Source organism: Peromyscus leucopus, chromosome 12, assembly GCF_004664715.2.
Source record: "Peromyscus leucopus breed LL Stock chromosome 12, UCI_PerLeu_2.1, whole genome shotgun sequence".
Taxonomy (NCBI): Eukaryota; Metazoa; Chordata; class Mammalia; order Rodentia; family Cricetidae; genus Peromyscus; species Peromyscus leucopus.
Window position 1 is genome coordinate 19,883,958 of NC_051073.1, and position 20,397 is coordinate 19,904,354.

The 20,397-nt window shown below is 43.1% G+C and overlaps 1 protein-coding gene across 1 annotated transcript in view; it reads right to left on the bottom strand.

Moving 5' to 3' along the window:
- The window catches only part of Cxadr (CXADR Ig-like cell adhesion molecule), a 57,027-nt gene that overhangs the window by 19,465 nt on the left and 17,165 nt on the right, over positions 1 to 20,397 (bottom strand). Inside the window, 4 exon segments of the mRNA XM_028882126.2 lie at positions 471 to 593; positions 1,265 to 1,420; positions 5,588 to 5,792; positions 9,931 to 10,097. Coding sequence (XP_028737959.1) covers positions 471 to 593; positions 1,265 to 1,420; positions 5,588 to 5,792; positions 9,931 to 10,097 — 651 coding nt within the window.

Genomic DNA, 20,397 nt, shown 5'->3' on the forward strand with positions numbered 1-20,397 from the left:
TTAGTAGGAGGAAGAAAACCCAGAACACATGGCTTAGCACTGAAAGGATGGCATGTATAGGTAGACTCATTTCATTGCATATATTAACTTTTAAAAGACGGATCAGCAAGGCTTTTGTCTAGGAAGAAAAATGTGTAAAAATACTGTTTTTGAATGTTGTATCACCAGAATTTAAAAGCGGATGAAATCTGAGTCAAAGCCATCTTGATTGGCACACCAAAGTGTTATGAGCTTCTCGTTCTTTAATGGCTAAATAGTGTACCAAAGCTGATTTGACAACTTTTAGCTACTAAAATGATGGTCTCGTTGATTAAGTGTAGTGTCTTTTCCTCTGCGTGAAATAGAGGGGCCAGTAAACACCCACAGTGTTCAAATCCAAGTGAGCATCCTTGCCTTCAATACACCCTCGCTGACTAAACTGAACGAGGCGATGAGAGAGAGGAGCCAAGTGGATGAAATCAGTCACTTACGAGGGACAACGTCCAGACGTAGCATACACTGGTCAGAGCCCACTCTGTTTTGGACTGTGCAACTGTATGTCCCAGAATACTCAGAACTGGCATTTTTCACAGATATAACAGGTGAAGTCATTTCTATGGAAGAAGTGGGGGGAGGGGAGCAAATTTATTTTTACAGAATGTAAAATGTAGTACTTTCCATTTTTAATAACGCTAATAAACCTTATAGAAGTCTGACAAAGCTATGCAAAGAGAGACAACGCTGGGCGCAAGCACACTGCCAGAGGCAGACCCACATCTCCAGATTCATGCAACGAGTCTGCGGGCCCGACAAGCAAGCTGACGGTTACCACAAGCCCTCAGCCACAGCCTCAGCTAAAGCAAGGTGGTTGGTCCACCGCAGAGCAGCTATATTATCAGATGCATGATTACATTTAGCCAATGTGTAACTTTTTAGCTCATGTTACTTCACATAGGTTGTTTGGTTTAAACGTACACAGGTAAATTACTGTATCCGTGACTCCACTTGGATACTTTTGCCACTAATTTGTGACCTTGAACATTTCTCCACATTAAAAAAAGATGTGCCAAAGTAACTAATTACAATATCCTAAAGGTGAAATCTTTCTAGAAATATTTCTTCTTTGAGGGCACTTGTTGTGATTATAAAATACTGAATAACTTTCATAGTGATTTGGATCGTTCTACATAGACCAGGGAATTTAAAATGTAACACACACATACAAACTCTACTAGGTTTAAATCCAACAGGGGCCCACGGGTACCATTTTGGGCCGGAGCAGTACCTGCTAACCACGGAGTAGGCATTTTCTGGGAGTCTGACAATTTTTGCCATTCATACCGCAGTGGAAGGGAACCTTCTTTTGGTTCACATTTTAGTTTGAAGTCATTTCCAATCTCTTCCGATCCATCCACGAAACATCTTGTACCTGAAGGCTTAACTGTACAAAAAGGAAACAAATTACAGCTTTATCTAAGAGAACAGAATGCGATTTTCTAGTGGATTCCTTAAGCACAAAGTACGATGCACAGCCACTGACTCCTTTACCAGCCACTGCGGGGCTCAGGATGGACAAGGGCACAGAGAATGGTATGTTGTCAACACCAGTTTAGGCAGCTTTAGCAAACACAAACAGGTAATGAGCTCAGGCAAGCAGCCACTGCATAAAATTTGGCGACATCTCAGATGCAGCTCAGCTCTGTGCACGGCCATTCCATAGGCGCATGTCAAAAAAGCAGGGAGATGAGGCTGGATGATGATGCTCCCGGAAGCTAGCCTCCACTCCTTACCTATTCTGTGTCCTTGAAATGCAGCCATCTGTGAGTACGTGCCAAGTCATATCTCTCTAGGTGTCGTGACTGGACAATCGGGGCACTTATTAATAACGCGGATAACTGGGACAATCCACTTTAGTGCAGCGCAGACCATTTAACATTAGGTATTTACATGAATTCAAATCCATTCAGACAGCAGAGTCATAAAAAGTAAATTGGAGGTTATCTTTCAGACCTCTGAGCAATGGTCTAGAGTGACAACTAATCTCATTACCTGCAACTTACCCCAACTCTGGCCTAACACCGAGGCATTGCAACGGTTCTGCATCTCATTGAGGCATGGCATTTATGAAGTGAAATTAATATATGTTAGTCAAATGGGTTTAAACAAATGAAGTAAAATTAATATACATTAGTCAAATGGGTTTAACAAATGAAACAAAAATACATGTTAGTCAAATGAATTTAACAAATGTGTCTGTATTAGTCATTGTTTAGTTTTCTAGTATGTAACTGGTTTCAAGGCTCTATAGGTATAAAAATAGGAGGATTTTCACCTGTTTTACATGAAATGACTTAGTTTTGCACATAACCTACCCCTGTTAAAGACTTTAAATTACCTATAGATTGCTTGAAATACTTATTACAATGTAAATGATACTTAATTGTTATAATGATTATGACTGGAGAAAAATCATTAAAGTCTGCACATTCCATGAACATAAATGTTTCCAATTATTTTTTGATTCATGGTTGGTTCAGTGTGAGGATGTGAAACCCAAGGATACAAAAGGCTGACAGTACACCCACTAAGTGGTACTCATAGCTGCAGACAGCCTTCCTTCAAAATCTGGCCAGCTGGCTGGCTAGTTAGATTTCTATCATATAACATAGGTCTTCCTCCTGGAATCATGACTCTAATGAATATTACATACTTTTTTGGTCTTTTATTCCATAAGCTGTTTTTTTGTTTTTTGTTTTTTTTAGAATAAACCATGTGTGTATGAGTAATTGTCTTCGTTAAATGCTGATTACTATTCCACTGCATCAGTATAACACAACTGTGACTTCCCATTCAGCTACTGATGAACTCTATAGTTTGGGAACAGACAACTATAAAGCTTGCTTAGACAAGTTCATCAGGAACAAGTGTGCAGTCTATAAAATCAGAATGCACAGCCAAGGAAGTATGGACCGCTACTACACAAGAGGCAAAAACCTGTAAAGGATTTGGCAATATTCTCCAGAAAGCAGACACCAGCTCTCGGACAGCTATTTCTGAGAAAAGGGTAGGAGAGTTGGAGAGTAAACATGGAGTGGGTACTGTCAGGCTGGAGGGCCCATTAATAATTAGTGTCCTGGTGAAGGGGGATAATGCAGGGTCGGTCTGGGAGCAATGCTGGCCAAACAGTAAGCCGTTATTTTCATTTTGCTCTAAGGCCTTGGGAAAAACAATGTTTGCTTTGAAGTCTGTAGTTGGCTTGACCATCTGTCTTCCCAGTCTGATAAATGCCAGAGCTGTTGATTTCCCCCCCAAGTCTAAGTTGATTCTCATGCTTTCAGTCATACATGAGTTTTCCTTGTTTCACCATTAGGAATAAAAGTGGGTACTGGGACACTCACACACACTAAATGTCAAGGGCCATTCCTGCTACTACCACAAGTGTACTGAGCCACAATGCCATCACTGCTGTTCCACCCACAGAAAGATACTCTGAGAATAGCTACACAAATCCCATTGCTTCCCAATGAACCTTTCCCAAATTTTGATAGCAAGCTGTCAATCACATTGTGAATAATATGAATAGCAGTATGAGATGCTCTACAATTTATCTGAACTCGGTAATTCCAGGCTAGTGCTGAAAGAAGGTATATGCAGAGTTACACAGCACCCGCTGATCAGGATCTGAGTAAGAGTTCAGACCGCTGGCTTAAAGAAACTGTCGCCAGCTTATGCAACTTACAAGCATAAAGGCCAGTCCATGTTTACATGACATAAACATAACTAGCATTTCCAATGACACCACATTCCCTTCTCTGGAACCTTCTTCAGGTTCCCTTTCACATCATAGGAAACACTTTTAACTGGAGCCGTTTTGAGATGGAGTGTCTTTAAGATCAGGACCCCTTGGGTGCTAAATCAGTGAGGTGGCCAGCAACTAAGACAACTTCAGCAGTTGCCATTGGGATACAATCAACGGCCCCTGGTCCCTGTCTGCTCACACAGGCATGCTTTAGCAGAGGCCCTGTCCGGAAACACTTACTCATCCTACCCTAAACTAAAACCACGTTGTAGAGTTTGACAAGAGGTAACTCTCTTATTTAATTATTCCCAAGATTATCTTAAATAATTCCAGGAATCCGCATTTCCTACAAAAAGTGGATCTCCCTGAACATAAGACTTTGAGTCACAAGGCAGGGAAATTACTACCGTAACAGCTGTTTTTTACTTATAGAAGTCAGCACACATTGTGTGTACAGTCTACCACAAGGAAAGTTTCAGAGATATATTTGAGTTACAGCCTTTCAGAGCCTCCCAAGTTGAAGAGATTAATTGTACACATTATTTCAGATTTTAAAGATGAATAAATAACCTCTGTAGTCTTTGGACCTCTGTAGCTTACTAAGAAGTTGACACATCTCTTTTGTAGCTATCCAAAGGGAGTTATAGGCATCCCAGCATTTATCTAATTCCCTCGCCTGAGGAATAGAAACAGTTATAGCAAGGAGGTAAATAACCCCTCAGTCCTTATTTCAACTCCTACAGTACATCTCCTCCAAATGAAACATTCCAGTGATTTGGGGCTGGACAGATGGCTCAGTGGATACGAGTACTTATTAAAGCTCTTACAGAAGACCCAAGTTTGACTCCCAGCACCCACATCTGACAGTTCCTAACTGCATATGACTCCAACTTTTATGTTTCTGGCCTGCATGGGCACTAGTACACACATACATACCCCCCACAGACATCTACAAACACATAACTTAAAACAAATCTTTAAAAATACAAATAAATAAATACTCTGAGGAATTAATCATTTATCCTTATGAAAGTAAAGGCTAAAACACAAACCATTTTAAAGCTGAATGAGGCCTTAGACTTAATGATAATTAAATCTTTGTTTCAAACTGATGGGCTGAAGCTAAAGGAAATGACAAGTTTGAATTAATTCTCAGGGAAATTTCTGAAGAGAAAAAGCAAACAACAACAAAAAACTTACACCAGTTAAGGTTAACTCCTGGTTCAGTCTGGTTTTGGTTTGTTTTCCGATGCTATAACCAAACACCTGAAGCTGAAGCTAGATCACTATTTTGAAAGGAAATTTGTCTTAGAATTCTGGAGGTCCAAGAACATGATGTCAACTGTATCTGCCTGGTTTCCAGTGAGGACCTCATGGCTGAAGCAAAACTGGCATTTGACCCCTGAAGGGGTCAACGAAGCTAATCAACTGTATCAGCCTGCTTTCAGGGTAACAGATATAGCAGCATTGGAACTACATCAATCCCTTCAGGAGAATGGAGGCTCCTTGACCTAATTACCTAAAACATCCACCCATTTCCTACACAAGCCTCAATGAGTTTTGGTCACAACACACTCAAATCATAGCAGAGTTTTACTTCCATTACCTAAGACCCTTTCACTGATTTTCACAGGTAGGCGGGCCTCTTCCTTTCTCCATTCAAAAAAAATATCTGGATTAACTCTGTTTTCTGCTGTCCCGGGTTTCATGAGAAACCAGCTGTGTCTGCCATGAATGCTGATACTATACGCTGTAGCCACTTTCCCTGTAACCACGGAACCCCCTTCGACACAAGGAATGGTACCTTACCAAGAACTGTCAGCAGGATTTTCTTATTCGCCACCCCAGGAGCTTTCTTCACTTTGCACTGGTAGGTGCCAATATCTGATAACTGCAGATTCGTTACATTTATAGACGCGTCACCAGACTGGACATCACTGTTCGTAAAATGTACTCGTCCTTTCAGATCCGGATAGTAGTTATCATAAATTTTGTCTCCAGAATACAAAATAATCTAAAACAAAGGCAAGAGAAAACGAGGAGATTAAAAAAAAAAAAAAAAAAACTACCTCATTTCATAAAGGTCCGTATTTCCCAGGAAGATCCCTTGTTCTTGTCAAACTCAAACAAGAGGGTCATGGCTGGGATGTGACTGGATGATTTTCTTATATGAACAGTATGGGGGAAAATAACATACAAGAATACCCTTTTCCCCCCAATGTTAATGTAAAATACGAAAACCGAAAAATGCTGTATTATGAAACAACAGCTGTCTAATCATGCACAGGATGAGAAAGCAGAAGAATGGAATGGGCTGAGTTGTGGCCTCATTCTCCACTTCACATGGGGAAATCAAAGTGGAGTTTGATAACATAATATGCCCTATAGTAACTGGAAGAAATAAACAAACAAAACCCACCCACAAACACAACCATAATCTACACAAACTTCCTGTCTAAGGTGTTCATTATGCACAGTACAACTGAAAAATGTCTCCCAAGGATATCTTTTTTCTGAGCTTTTCTGTTTGGTGCTTCTAACATGTCCACCCCACCCTGAGTCCACAGAAACACGTTTGTATGTATGTTAACTGCCCGTCACCAGGTCACACTCAAGATCAGTTTGCTGAGTAAACATACAGAGCAGCTGAAGGAGCCAGCACTGGTCTGGACACACTGGCCATTACCTTATTCCTGTCTTGCCACCCCAACTCGTCAACATCCATCAACACTCCTGTGTCCACAAACAAGACACTCTGGCTTCCTCACTATTAAACTCCTCACTCACGCTGTGAAAAGCTATAGTTGAGTTCAAACAATCTACTTCAAGAGCACATTTTGACACATGCATCTCACTCTTCTTTTTTGAAGCACCGAACAGATGTGTTCCCACTGTGTGTGACTTTGTAAACCAGCTTAGTGCTTTCCTATGACAACTGGCTAAGCCATGGGACACCTAGCATTTACCAGGCGATTCTCCATGTCTTCACTGATTTCTTGCAATGTGGTAAGGATGGTGCAATTGTTCCCTTGTAACACTTACACCAAGAAAGTCCTGGCTCTTGTCACATCAATTGATGCAACCTAGCCAAGCAATGAGCCGGGCTATTTTCATCAGGCACACTATGTGACTGATGTTTCTATGTTACTTCCAAGCTGACAAAATATTTATGCATGCAGTATTTCATTAAACTCTTCTAAGAGGTGGTTAGGACATAAGTCCCTAGCAGACACACGGGTTTACAGAACATGGGAGACAGGGAAGGCCAGCACAAGGCTAATAAAAGCACAGGTGTCAGAACTGCACAAGTCTGGGTTCAAATCCCAACTACTAGATGTATGACATTGGACTTGCTCCTTCCCACCTCTGGGCCTGTTTCCTCACTTTCATAAGCATAACCATGCGCATCCTAGAGTCATTTTAAAGGTTAAGTAAGTCTATATACTCATGTGCTGCATACAGATGTTTCCTGTCAACCCTGGGGTGTGCATGTGCAATAATGGGTCCACCAGACTACTTCATTTATAGCTTAAATAAGTCTATATAGTCATGTGCTGCATACAGATGATTCTGTCAACCCCGGGGTGTGCATGTATGACAGTCATCTTATGTCTGTGCAGGTACATTCTCTGCTGTTCAAATGACTGTCAAAGTCATTCGATGATATTCTCAGAAGACATCCTTCATGCTGAAGCATGCATGGCTGCCTAACTAGAGCACACGGACCCTGACCAGGATGTGGCAGGCACATAGTAAAGTGTCTCACGGGGATAAGACTAGACATGTCTCCAGCCCGGTCTTCCAACTCCATGTCCTTAGGTACCATCTGCTCCATGAACTCTATTCAAGTGGGAGTTCAGCGATAGCTAAAACACTATGGAAGCATTTCCGTACCTGTCAGCTTCCTTTTCATCTGATTTGACTGTGCGTTAAATGTAAGGCCAGGTTTTTAACCCAGAAATGATCACTCCAGACCAAGGGCCCGGCGTCATGCTTGTCTCACAACTGTGTGCTTTGTCCTTCGCTTGCAAGATTTGGGACCCTCCTTCCATGAACAGACAGGCTATAAGCTCAGGGCACACTGTGTCTGCTGGTCTCTCCAGACACCTGGTCACAGACTTCAGGGTCTCAAGTAACTCAGAAGGACCAAAGACTCATGCTCTCCTGTGTTAACCACGGGCTCAGAATCCTGAGCAGGATGAGGGAAGAGAGTGCCGGACCTCCATTAGAAACCTGTGTTCATGTGTGGCCTGGGGAGGCGTCTCCATACAGGTAAGGTGACCTGCTGACGTCCCACACAACCTAAGTCAGAAGCTCATTTATTAGTAAAAGGGGGACCTGTAGGGTCCTGGCCCCCCCGTTGTGGGTAACTGTTGCCTTGCTTGCTGACCTTGACCTTGATATCCTCCCTATGCTAATTCCCTGCTGGGTTCCACCCTCCTGAATGCTTAAGGAAAGATCCTTGTCTGTGTATCCTGCATAATGGGCGTTAACAGCTTAGATGCAAGATTGTAAAACATGGCAGCGACCGGGGTTCTCCCATTGTGCTGTAAGCCTGTATTTAAGACCTCCTCCCTCCTTCAATAAACGGCTCTGGGGGAGGGAGGGGAAGGTATAAACCACCATATATAGTTTTATGTGGTACTAAGGCAAGCACTCTTCCAACTGAGCTATATACTAACTGTCTCCTTTAACAATTGCTTGAATTATCAGTGTAAGTTTTTTTTCTTCTTTGATTAAACATACTCCTAAATAAAAAAAAAGAAAAGAAATGTGTTCAGAATGCAGACATCTTCACGGGGAGAGAAGCAGGGAAGTAAGAGTGGAGAAGGCCACAGGGTGACCGGGATGATGAGAGTAAATGAGACAACGCTGTCGTTGGCTTTTCGTTTTTGTTGTTTTGGGGTTTTTTGTTTTGTTTTTTTTTTTTTTGCTTAGGAAACAGATAGTTCTGGTTACAGAATCAGGGCAGAAGTAAATCCACAGCCCATGTCACTGACAACTACGGAAGCTTCTTCTTTATCTCCTACACAAATGTGTGGATTTATCAAAAATAACTCATTTCTGGACTGCACTAATTTAATCATTAAGTGGAAGAATTTCATTTTCAGTTATGAAATGACCCCTTCTCTCTTATTTGGACAATACGTAAGATTGTAAGTTTTCTGAAGGGGCCATATTATGTAGCTCAGGCTGTCTTCCGCCTCAGCCTCCTGTGTGTGGGAACGACGGGTGTGGACCACCATGCTCATCTCTTACAAACACTTGTATCACCATTCCCCTGTGAAATCCTGAACTTACTCTCTTACCTCTGGTCTAGTGTTTTTCAAATGAAGTATGTCAATCGAAGTTAACAGATAGCATTCTAAATAAAGTGACTACTAAGCGCGTGAGTAAATATGTTACCGGGGGTTGTGCTGTTGTGTGCCACGCCCACCCCTTATGATCATTTTGTGTGCTAGGAAAAGGGCTCTAGGGCAAGGAACCCATCACCAAGAATGAGAACCCGAGTTCAACCCCTGGAATTCACATGGTGGAAGGAAATAGCTTCCCAAAGCTGCCTCTAACCTCCACCGGCTCACCACCATGGCAGCATTCATTCACATGTGCAGAGGCGCACAAATAAATAAAAGGTAAGACAAGAGAAGATTTCATTCCCTTCTTAAGTAATTCATCATACGGGCTATTTAGCTTGAGGAAATATGGCAGATAGGCTCTTGCAATAATACTGTACACTTTTCTTACAATATACTACTGTATCTTCATCTTCTTTAACGAAACTGACTTACCCACTGTCCCTCACACTGTGTACACTCCTGACTGCCTGCTCCCGACACCCTCTATCCCCTGCTCTGGCCCCTCACAGCCATACCCAGGCTTTCAGAAATTTCCATTGGTCCTTGCCTGAAGTAGCCTTTCACATACTTCATTCATTACATGTGCAGTATATCCTGCGTGTGTCAACACACAGCCTGACTGTGTTCCTCACTTCCACCACACCTGAGCAGATGGGGGCTTTTTCCTCCCCCCTACACCCAGTCTGTTGAAGACACACCGGACATCGGCATTGATGTGTGCAGTGACCAGCACTGATCACACTCACCACTTGATCCACACTCACATGTGCAGTGACCAGCACTGATCACACTCACCACTTGATCCACCTTCTGGTTATCAGAGGGGGACAGCAGCCACTCGATGTCCAGTGGTCCATCGTCTCCGGTATCCAGTGTGAACTGGCATGGTAGATAAGCAGTTTCCCCTTTCGCTTTCTCGATACTCTGGTCAGGAGTAGTGATGCGCAAACCTCTGGTGACATCTGCAGAAAGAAACACATACATGGGACTAAGCTTCTGCTACTGTTCTGGCACATGACGCTGTGGCCATTCATGAGAGCAGAGTGATATGGGAGAGAGAGAGAAAGGGAAAGAGAGAGAGAAACTGGGCAGTGGTGGCACATGGCTTTAATCCCAGCACTTGGGAGGCAGAGGCAAGCAGATCTCTGTGAGTTCAAGGCCAGCCTGGTCTACAGAGCGAGTTCCAGGACAGTCAGGACCAATACACAGAGAAACCCTGTCTTGAAAAAACAAAACAAGCATAACAAATAAATAAATAAATAAATAAATAAATAAATAAATAAATAAATTTTTAAAAAGCTAATATTGGTGTTTAGATCAAGATCCAAGGTATGAATAGTCTGGTCATTAGCTTGATTTATAACAAATTCAATTATAAATGAATCATCCAATAAAAATCTTTTAAAATCATCTACAACATAAAAGTCTCCACAGAACTACTTGTCATTTCTACCAGTTTCTCTGTGATGCCTTTTTGTGTATTCGTTTGAAACCAGCGGCCCCAACTCACAGAGATCCGCCTGCTCTGCCTCCCGAGTGCTGGGATTATTGTGAAACACGGCCCCATTCATTAAGCCACGCCGGACTGGAATTCACTTTGAACTCTAGACAATCCTCTCACCTCAGTGTCCTAAGTGTCCTATTTTACAGGCATGAGCCACTACTCCTGGCTCTAATGGATTTCCTAAGCAGGGACTCAAACATCTCGTTGCTCAGGACACTAAGTTTCACCATTTTGGGCTAAGAAGCAGCTTTACCACTTGGATGTTCAGTGTTGGGTGGATTCTGAATGGTACCCAGGGCCTGCCTCCCCCTCTCCCCATCCTCTCTGTTCATGCCTTCATCTTGCACCTATCAATAACACACTGAGCAAAATGAGGAGTCAATCCCAAGACCCCATTCTCCACAGTGACTATTTGATGATGTTTCTCCAATAATGTATGGCATTATCCTTTCTACCAGGTGAGATTAATCTTAATACACCATCAGAAACAATATAATGTTGGTAAAGTTGAAGCTCCAAGAGCAGGAACTAAAAGTCACCATCCTAAGCTTTTAACAGTAGTATTTAAGGGCATTACTCACACTGAAAAAAGAATGAGTGCAAATCCTTTGCGTTCTTCTCTTAAATCACACCAGTGACAAGAATGCACTGGGTTAAGACCCAGGGCCAGGCCTCCAGATTCCTTGCTAAATCCCTTCTCGCCTTCTTGAGCACTCTTACCATTGTGCAAACAATCCACATGAGGTGTGTGACCAGCAGCTGTGACTGCCCAAGATGCAACCACAGCAGACCACCCACAACCCCTGTCTAGACCAGCTTCTACAGCACCCTGAGTGAGCCCAGAGCTTCCTTTCTCATCCTAGCCTATCCTGACACCCAAGGGACCGTGGACACATGACTTCTGTGTTACGTCTCTAAAGCTGGGGTTGGTTTTTCACCCAGCAGCGGTTGATCGACCATCTAAACCTACTGACTGAGACCAAGCAACAGCTTAGCATCGTCCAGAAAGCATGCTGGCCTTCTGTTTATTTCATGCTTACACATGTATTTAATTACAATACGGTTTGACACTGATGTGTGGCATCTCCGGAGTCCCTGCTGAAGAGATATTGGAACTCTGGGATCCTTTTTATAATATCTGATAAGTTTAACCCTATGCCTCCCTCATTTTCAAAAACTGCATTCTACTAGCTCTCCACCCTCCAGTGAGGTGTCTGTTCTTCCTTCTAGGAATACTCATGGTAGTCACCTGTGTATATCCATCACATTGCCTCAGTGCTCATGTGCTTTTTTTCTTGCCAATGCTACCCTGCCTGCATTTTGACCTTTGAAGGTAGCAATCCTGATTTACCATTACATGATTAGCTTCCTCAGGGACAGTGAACTTCTAAGTACCTCTGTCTCTTAAAATAGCACCTTATTAATTGCTCGAAGAATTTGAGATGGAATTATATTCTGATCAATTTTAGAGATGGCAGGGAAATATGAAAACTTGCCAGAAGGAACTTCTCCATTTCAAGTGGTCTACCTTGTATTGCCCTTTGCTGGTGGACAAGGTGCACAGGCTATATGCAGATACTACCTCATTTTACATGTGCACTAAGTGAGTACCTACAAGTGGGTCCCCCAGATACCAGGAGATGCTATTCCACTTAAGATATTTTAAGCAGTTTCATAAATGACTTTCGGTATTTCTCTTTTGGAATGTGTTTGCTCCTCAATGTGTTGTACTAAAAATGAACTGAAATCTCACGATCCTCACAAAAGAGTTCTTGAGTTTCCTAGCAACACTGAGAGCTCTCTCTGAAGAGGCATCCTTTTTCTTCAAGTGCTGAAGTATGCAACAGTCAAAATTGTATAAAACAAAAGACAGATATACTTAGTCTCACGTAGGAACTCTGTAAACTGCTAATATTTCAGTAAGCTAAGTGATAAATTAACTCACAAATTACTCACAGGTTCAGAGTTTGAAAACTAAATCAAATATCAAACCTTATAATTTTATTTAAATTGCTTTTCAGGATTTAATGAAATAAATGGCATAAAAATCCAAGCTCCAAGTCCTTGCAGAGGCCAGTAATGAGTCCTCAGAACAGGAGTATATAAACAAACAGAGTGATGCCCATCCCACATGGACACTAATTGGAATAACATCTTCCAGCCCTTCTGCTTGCTTTTCTTATCTCCAATTTCTAAATCCTTGGGTCTTTGAAGACTCTCTGTTGCCCAGTCTAACTGAACATCAAAGCGATGTGATGTCATCAAAGAGTATTTTTCAGCCCTTGATGTCGCCTCCTCCTAAGCCCTTAGGAGGTCCGATTCTACAAAGAACGGCACCAGGACAGCAATGGACGGAGCTGGTGCGCCAAGGGGAGGCAGTGCTCTGAATGGATGACACACACTGTCCCAGCGGACATCACCCTGTCAGCGTGGGCAAGCTGCAGCGAGCTCTGCCTGTCAATCACGCAAAGGCAGAAAATGCTGAGGAAATTTAAGGTTTCCTTTGTTTTTTATAAAAAGTAAAGATAAGACTTTTAAATTATGTTGAGTAAGGAAGCTCTTAGAGAAAAGTGTGTTTTTGGGGTCTTTGTTTTTTTTTAAAAAAAAAAAAAGTGGGAAAGCTCTTTACTATAAATATTTCAAGTTGGAAGCCATCACTTTGCAAAAACCACAGAAGCAAAAGCTTCAAATAGGAAAATTAAAAGGAGAAAGAGTATATTATCTGGTGCCACAAAATCTATGCGGTGTCACAAAATCTCAGGGAACGTGAGTTACAGAGGGAAACATGGTGGCTTTCTACTAGAGTATGCTGTAATGCACCACCTTACCCAAGGGATCAAAGCCACTTTCACTAGACCACAGTGGAAAGCGTGTGCCTGCCTCCTGATTCAAAATATAGCTGTCCTGGACATAATGCATACCAAGTTAAAAATGTACAAGCTGACCATGAAGACAGAGAAACCTGCAAAGTACATTTGCAAGGCCCGGCATGGGGGTGCTCACCTTGAATCCCAGTATTTGGGAGGCAAGCTCTGTGAGTCTGAGGCCAGCCTGGTCTACATAGAAGTTCCAGGCCACCAAGGCTACATAGTGAGACCTTATCTCGCAAACGAAAACAAAATAAAAAGTATATTTAGAAAAGAAGTCAATGGAAAAGGTGATGCTCTGTTTGATTACAGCCACATGACTTTCTACAAAAGGAACAATTTAACCCAGTAAAAAAAGACGATTATAGAGGAGAGAGGGATGGAGGGGCGCAGGGGTTTCTTGGAGCTGCCAAGCTCTTCTTCCTGATGTTGCGATGGCAGAGACACTTCTTTTGTCTGTAGCTGATAAACAGAACTTATGGTAACACACCTTTAATCCCAGCTCTAGGGAGACAGAGCCAGACGGATCTCCGTGAGTTTGAGCCATCCTGGTCTGCAAAGTGAGTTCCAGTACAGTCAAGGCTGCTACAGGGAACCCCTGTGTGTGTGTCTGGCGGGGAGGGGAGTGGAACATAGGCATCCTTTAGTCAGGGGATGCTGAAAGCAGTGAAGACCGTACTGTGTAAAATAAGGCCAAGGTTGCAGGAGGAGAGCTGACCCCATCCTTCACAGGGAAGCTGACCCTGTCCCTCTGCCAGGGGCAGAGTAGTAGTATCGGTGGTGGCTTGGGTGCAGGAGAGCTGGCCCTGACCCTTGCCTGAGGGGGGCTGTTCCAGTGGAGGCCCAGACTGACCAACTCAACTAACACCCAGGCCCACATCCAGGGTTTTGAGTTAGCACTCCCCAACATCTACCCCGTCAATGACCTGCTGGAGCTTGTGAAGTGACCGATCCGACAGAATGATAGTCACAGGATCTCCATGACTTGGGCAGGATATCTGAGAGGAGTTTCAGTGAGGGTCCAGTATGTGATGGTGCACCAGAAGCCAGAGGCCTCGAACCAGACCAATAACACACTGCAACGAACATTTCCAAGTAAAGCCATTTGGGCAAAAAGGTATGCTGTGTGACACTTGGCTCCCAATGCCACAACAATTGAATATGTGATGGAAAGGCGGGCAAGGAGAATCGAACTGATATGTAGATATACACACATGCATTTATATATACACATATATTTTTATTTTATTTTATTTTATTTATTTATTTACTTTTGTTTGTTTGTTTTTTCAAGACAGGGTTTCTCTGTGTAGTTTTGCGCCTTTCCTGGAACTCGCTTTGGAGACCAGGCTGGCCTCAAACTCACAGAGATCCGCCTGCCTCTGCCTCCCAAGTGCTGGGATTAAAGGCGTGCGCCACCACCGCCCGGCTAATTTTTTTATTTTTTAATTTTATTTTGTGGGAGAGGCTACAAGGGTTTAGGGCAGAGATGGAAGGACTAGGAAATGAGTGGTATTGGGGTGCATGCTGTGAGATTCCCAAAGAATCAATTAATAAAAATTACGTTTTAAAAAAAAAAGCCCAAGGTATAAGAGAATTCCTTGTACTTTGTATTCAATTTTGCTTTGTATTTCCAACAGTTCTTAAACTGTAATCTATTTTTAAATGTACATTTGTAATTAAAGAACTACAGAAATATAAATTAAAGCAATGTGACATTGTATTCCACATACAACATTGGCAGTGTTTAAAAAACAATTGCCACGCATAAAGGTTCACACCTAGAATCCCAGCATTTGGAAGCTCAGAGAGTTTGAGGCTAGCCTAGGCTTCATGCCAAGTTCAGGGAGAGCCTGAGCTACGCAGGGAGATTCAGTCTCAAAACCCAAGAGCCGGAACTGTGCTCAATGGTAGGGCAACGGCGGTGCCCATCATGCGCAAAGCTCTGCGCTTGATTCCCAGCAACCACAAGAAACAAAACCAAAAAGGGTTTTAGTAAAAAGCCAAGACTAATGAAACATTAAAAACTGCGAGGAAGTGAAAGTGAAGCACTACCTCCTTTATCTTGGAAACAACAGGAGAGCTGGGAAACGGGTTTGTGCGGGGTTTTTTTAGGAACTGTGGCTAAACTCCTATAGTGAAGATTTCAGTGTGCAAGGACATGATCGACCAAGGACGTTATTCCCTGAAGTACTACAAAGCAAGAAAACATCTGAAAGCAATCGCATTGCCCAAAAAAAAATGAGCAGGAAAGTTGGGTAATAAACCCAAGATCATCTACCAAGATAAAGATCTACAGCAAATACACCAGGTGGAAGCAGTCTCCTCCAACAACAAAGAGAAACCTAACCAGATTTGGTTTGAGGTGGTAAAACTGAATCTCACTCACATTAATTAATTAAAGATTGCCCTTTGGATTCCATTTCATTTACCCAATCATTTAGTCAAATCCGATCGTTCAAAAAGAACATGGCTTTAAGTACACAATGTATAAAAACAGGACACTCATACTAAATGCTTGGAGAACGAGGCTACTGAATGCTCCCACAATTTGAGTATAAACATGCTGTTTTGTGACGTTGGAAATACAGCCTTTGAGGCAAGGATCTGAGCTGAGCACTGGAGGAAGAGTCATCTTGATTCTCCGTCTTGTGCAGGCAGAGATGAGAAGATACCTGCCCCCAAGCCAAGGGAGGCTCCTCGGCATAAAGCAAAATGGCTGCCTCCCTGGCCCTGGCTCTCTTAGTTGCAGATCTGTGAGAAAACAAGTTTCTTCACTTAAGCCATCCTCTTCGGTATCCTGTTATGGCAGCCGGGAGAAACGAATACAGGCTGAGTGCCTCAGAAAGATCCACGGAAGAGGCGAGCTGTTTATTACAACAAAAAATCTCAAGTATGATCTGAACATATTGAGAACTCACAAGCCAAATCAACGCATCATCAGGACCATCTAAAGATGGTCCTTCCAGATAAGCATGAAATAATTTATGTCCACAAAGACACAGAGGAACTTGAATAAGTTTATTTAATTATACTTTATTAATTTCCTATAAGTCAGGCATCATTCAGAGCTGTGAATTATCTGATTTATCCCTTATAAATTCTGCAGAATAGACACAACGGGCACTGACACCACACTGTTTCTCACAGGAAATCGGGTTGATACCAAATAATATTGCCACTTAATTAACGCTAGTGTATGATGTAGAGGGCCACAACAGAAGGCAATAGGAGCCCTGGTAGAAGGAAAAAGGATGAAATAAAGCCCAAGGATTCAGGAACAGGAAACAAAAACACTGCTTGAGATACCTTTGTACATACAACAGTTTTAAATGAGTAAGGTACAAGTCACCAGTGGCTTTAAAAGATGGGCTAGACAACCATTTCTGATGCGACTCACTTCTGCAGTATAGTACATCCTCTACCAAGCACTTAGACTCTAGGATTCTTCCTCTGCTCCCCTCTTTATTTGGTCACTTCTTCTAAAGACCATCTCTTATACCCATATATGGACTGAACTAGGAGGTGTCTGTTCAGGTTGAACCAGGTGTACTCTGGTTTGATGAGAATACCACCATGAGCATTTATCACACTGTCTCAGGCTGGGGCCTTGCCACTCTCTACCCTCAGTGACCATTTCACTTCTCACTTTTAAAGCCATGGGCCACGAAAATCATTGACCATCACTGGTCTTTAAGCACAGCCGATTTCCAGGCACTCAGACAGAAGTCAGCAGCGAATGACATTGTGTGTCACTGAAGAGACACAAGAAATGTTTGGAAGTGTATGTGTCTTCTGCTTTTGCCTATACCGCCAAATGAAGTCTGACCACTGGTGGCTCATGTGGACATTTAAAAGACCAAGTCGTGTAGAATTCGAGCAGTGGCTCATCGGGTCTCTTCTTTATCTGGGTGTTAAGAGGGGCTATCTGTTGAAATCCGCAACTACATAACGTATTTTGCAGTCTAATTAATCAAGAAAGCACTTGGTGCAGCAGAATAAAACATCAATTTTGGATGTCTAGAGATAAGCAGATCATAAATCTGAGGTACTGAGAGGAGGAGGAGGAGGAGAGCTCACTGGCACAAAGTATGCTTGAATTAGAGAAGGGGAACGGAGGGTCAACTACAGAAGAAAGGTGGTACATTTCAAAACAAGGGGGACAAGTAACAAGATAAGTGCATTGGAAGGGGGTGCGAATGAGTCCACTCTCTACTAAAGATGGAAGACATCAGGGAAACTTCCTGGTCTAGGGTCCCCAGAAGGAATACACAGACAAACTCCCTAATCTGCTGTCCCTAGAAAAATAACCCAGAAGATACAAAGGGTGGACTGAGGTGCAGAACACACCATGTTAGTTCACTTTCCTACCTCCTACGAGAGTGCATCTAACCTGTCACCTCCTCCCTCAAGCATCCCTGATCCCCACAGGCAGTGAGTGTCAGCTGCTGTCTCCTCCTCTTATCCAGTTCCTTCATTCTAGGTAATTGTTTGTCCTTCCCTGAAGCACATATTTTCACGTACTTACCCATGCCCCGGAGCCACATCACCAGAGGATACGTCCTAAATCTCCCTCAGTCTTCTCTGGACATAGCACGTACTTAAAGCTGCTACACTGGCAGTGGGGAGGGGGATTTGAACCGAGGTAGGTGAAATAAAGAGGGATCAGGATGAAAGTGGGGACCATCAGACCTTCCTGGAAAAGCACAAGGCTGCGGAATTGGGAAAACCGTGAGGACACAGAGAAAGGACCAGTACGAGCAAGCCGGGTCATATGCTTAGACACAGAACACTTGTTATTTTAAGGAAATGTTAGCAAACCTGGAAAGAAACGAACATGTGTTTACTTTACATACAACTATTTAACACGAGAGACGGTATTGAGAAAACTTTTATGGGAAGTTATTCTGGAAGAGATGAGGAAAAGTTGCTTGTCTTTGGGGTGTCCCAGGAAATAAAGCAAAAGGAAAGTAAGCACTCAGGCAGGTCTCACTCCAAAATCTAGTCATTTTCAAAATATTACCACAAGAGCAAAACATCTGGGGTTGGGCGGTTCTTGTTTTTTGTCTCATATCACCTGGGCTGGCCTGGAACTCACCCACACCGCCGAGAGTGACCTTATGATCTTAAACTCCAGCGTCTCCCGCCTCCACCTCCTAAGAACTGGGACTACAGGCGTGCCCCATCACACCCCATTAATGCTGTGCTGGGGATTGAACCCAGGGCACTGCACATGCTAGATAAACATCCTACCAACTCTACACTCCCAGCCCTTGCTCTGGACTTTCACAATTCCCTCTGTCGTCCATGCTGGTCATGGACTCAGGGAAATCTCGCAAAATTGAAATTTTGTTTAAAAAATAAATAAATGTTTCTTAGCTTTCAAACATCTCCCATGTTTATTTAGTTTCTTGGGAATGACTCTAATGTCAACTGTTATAAAGAATTCACTTAGGAGCCTGCTTTTAGAGAAATGTCAACCATGTCCTGAAGGTGGTTGCTTTGTATTTTTGCTTTTTTTTTTTTTTTTGGAGACAGGGTTTCGTCGTGTAACAGCCTGGTTGTCCTGGAACTCACTTGTAGATCATACTGGCCATGAACTCACAGAAATCCACCTGCCGCTGCCTCCATAAATGAATGAATGAATGAATGAATGAATGAATAAAATAATGGGGTGTGCCACTCCAGGCATGGTTGCTGTTTTATTGTTTTGTTTTTTTTTTTTTGGTTTTTCAAGACAGGTAGGTTTCATCTGTCAGTAGAATCTCTCACCGAGTGTTAGGTGTCTACACCGTCATCCATACAGTTAAAAAACACAGTAAAAGAGAAGACACAGCAGCCCCATCGACTGGAGACAAACTAACCCTTCCTCTGCACCCATCCTCGCCACGGCCACCTTGCCGAAACAAAAGGCCAACGGGGCTGATAAAAAGAGACGAGGTCAAACTAAGGGCCCTTCCCCAAAAGACCTGGAGGGTCGTCTGCTGCACCTCCCAGCGCCCAGGCGTCAGAAGGTCCCTGCAAGGATGGAAGAGGAGATGCCTGGAGAAGATGATGGGAGCAATAATGATACAGAATGTGGAGATGCCAAGACGGCCAGGCACAGAAAGCCGCCGGTGCCGCTGTGAAATGCATGCATTACAGTTGTGTGCGTCCTAAGACAGAACAGCTGGAAATACTGTTTTTAAATCAAGTTCTGTAACAATCACCAACTCTGTTTTACTTTTCTTTGGCAGCACACAGACACCGTTCCTTGTTCTTCGGGAGGAAGTAACATATGTTACTAACAGAATGCCTCCCATGCCAGACAATTTGATAACGTTCTTAGCTCCCAGGCCTCGGAAGCTGGCTCACCTAGCCACCTTGGCACAGAATGCCTCTTCCAGTGTGGGAGAACTCAAAAGAGTGGTTTTATGTCCTCCTTTCTTCCTCCACCATCAACACAGCCTTAACTCCCTTAAAATCAGAAACCTGCTCGGACCTGAACGGGTTTGCGCAATGTCAGGCCAGCTGCGCTCGCCCTGCAGTGATCCCGCTGAGATATCCCTCAGCAGGGCGGCAGTCCCCTTTTCTAGAAGATCGTGGATCTTCAGATTGATAACTCTGGCATTTTCGTTTCACTTCCCGAAAGTCGGGGTCTGTTTTTTTCAAAAACTATTACACAATGTGCTTATGTGAAAGGTCAGCCATCACCCGAAACTTCCCTTTCAGAGCATCCTGTGGAGACGTCGCTGGATTTTACAGCGACTTTAAAGACAACGAGAAGAAGCCTCTCTGGCCTAACTTCAAGAAGGAAATTAAACCAACCAGCAACCCACATATTAAAGTGACTAATAAGGACAAGCAGAATTTTGTAGTTTAGTCACCAATACTACGGAGTTGCTACTGGTG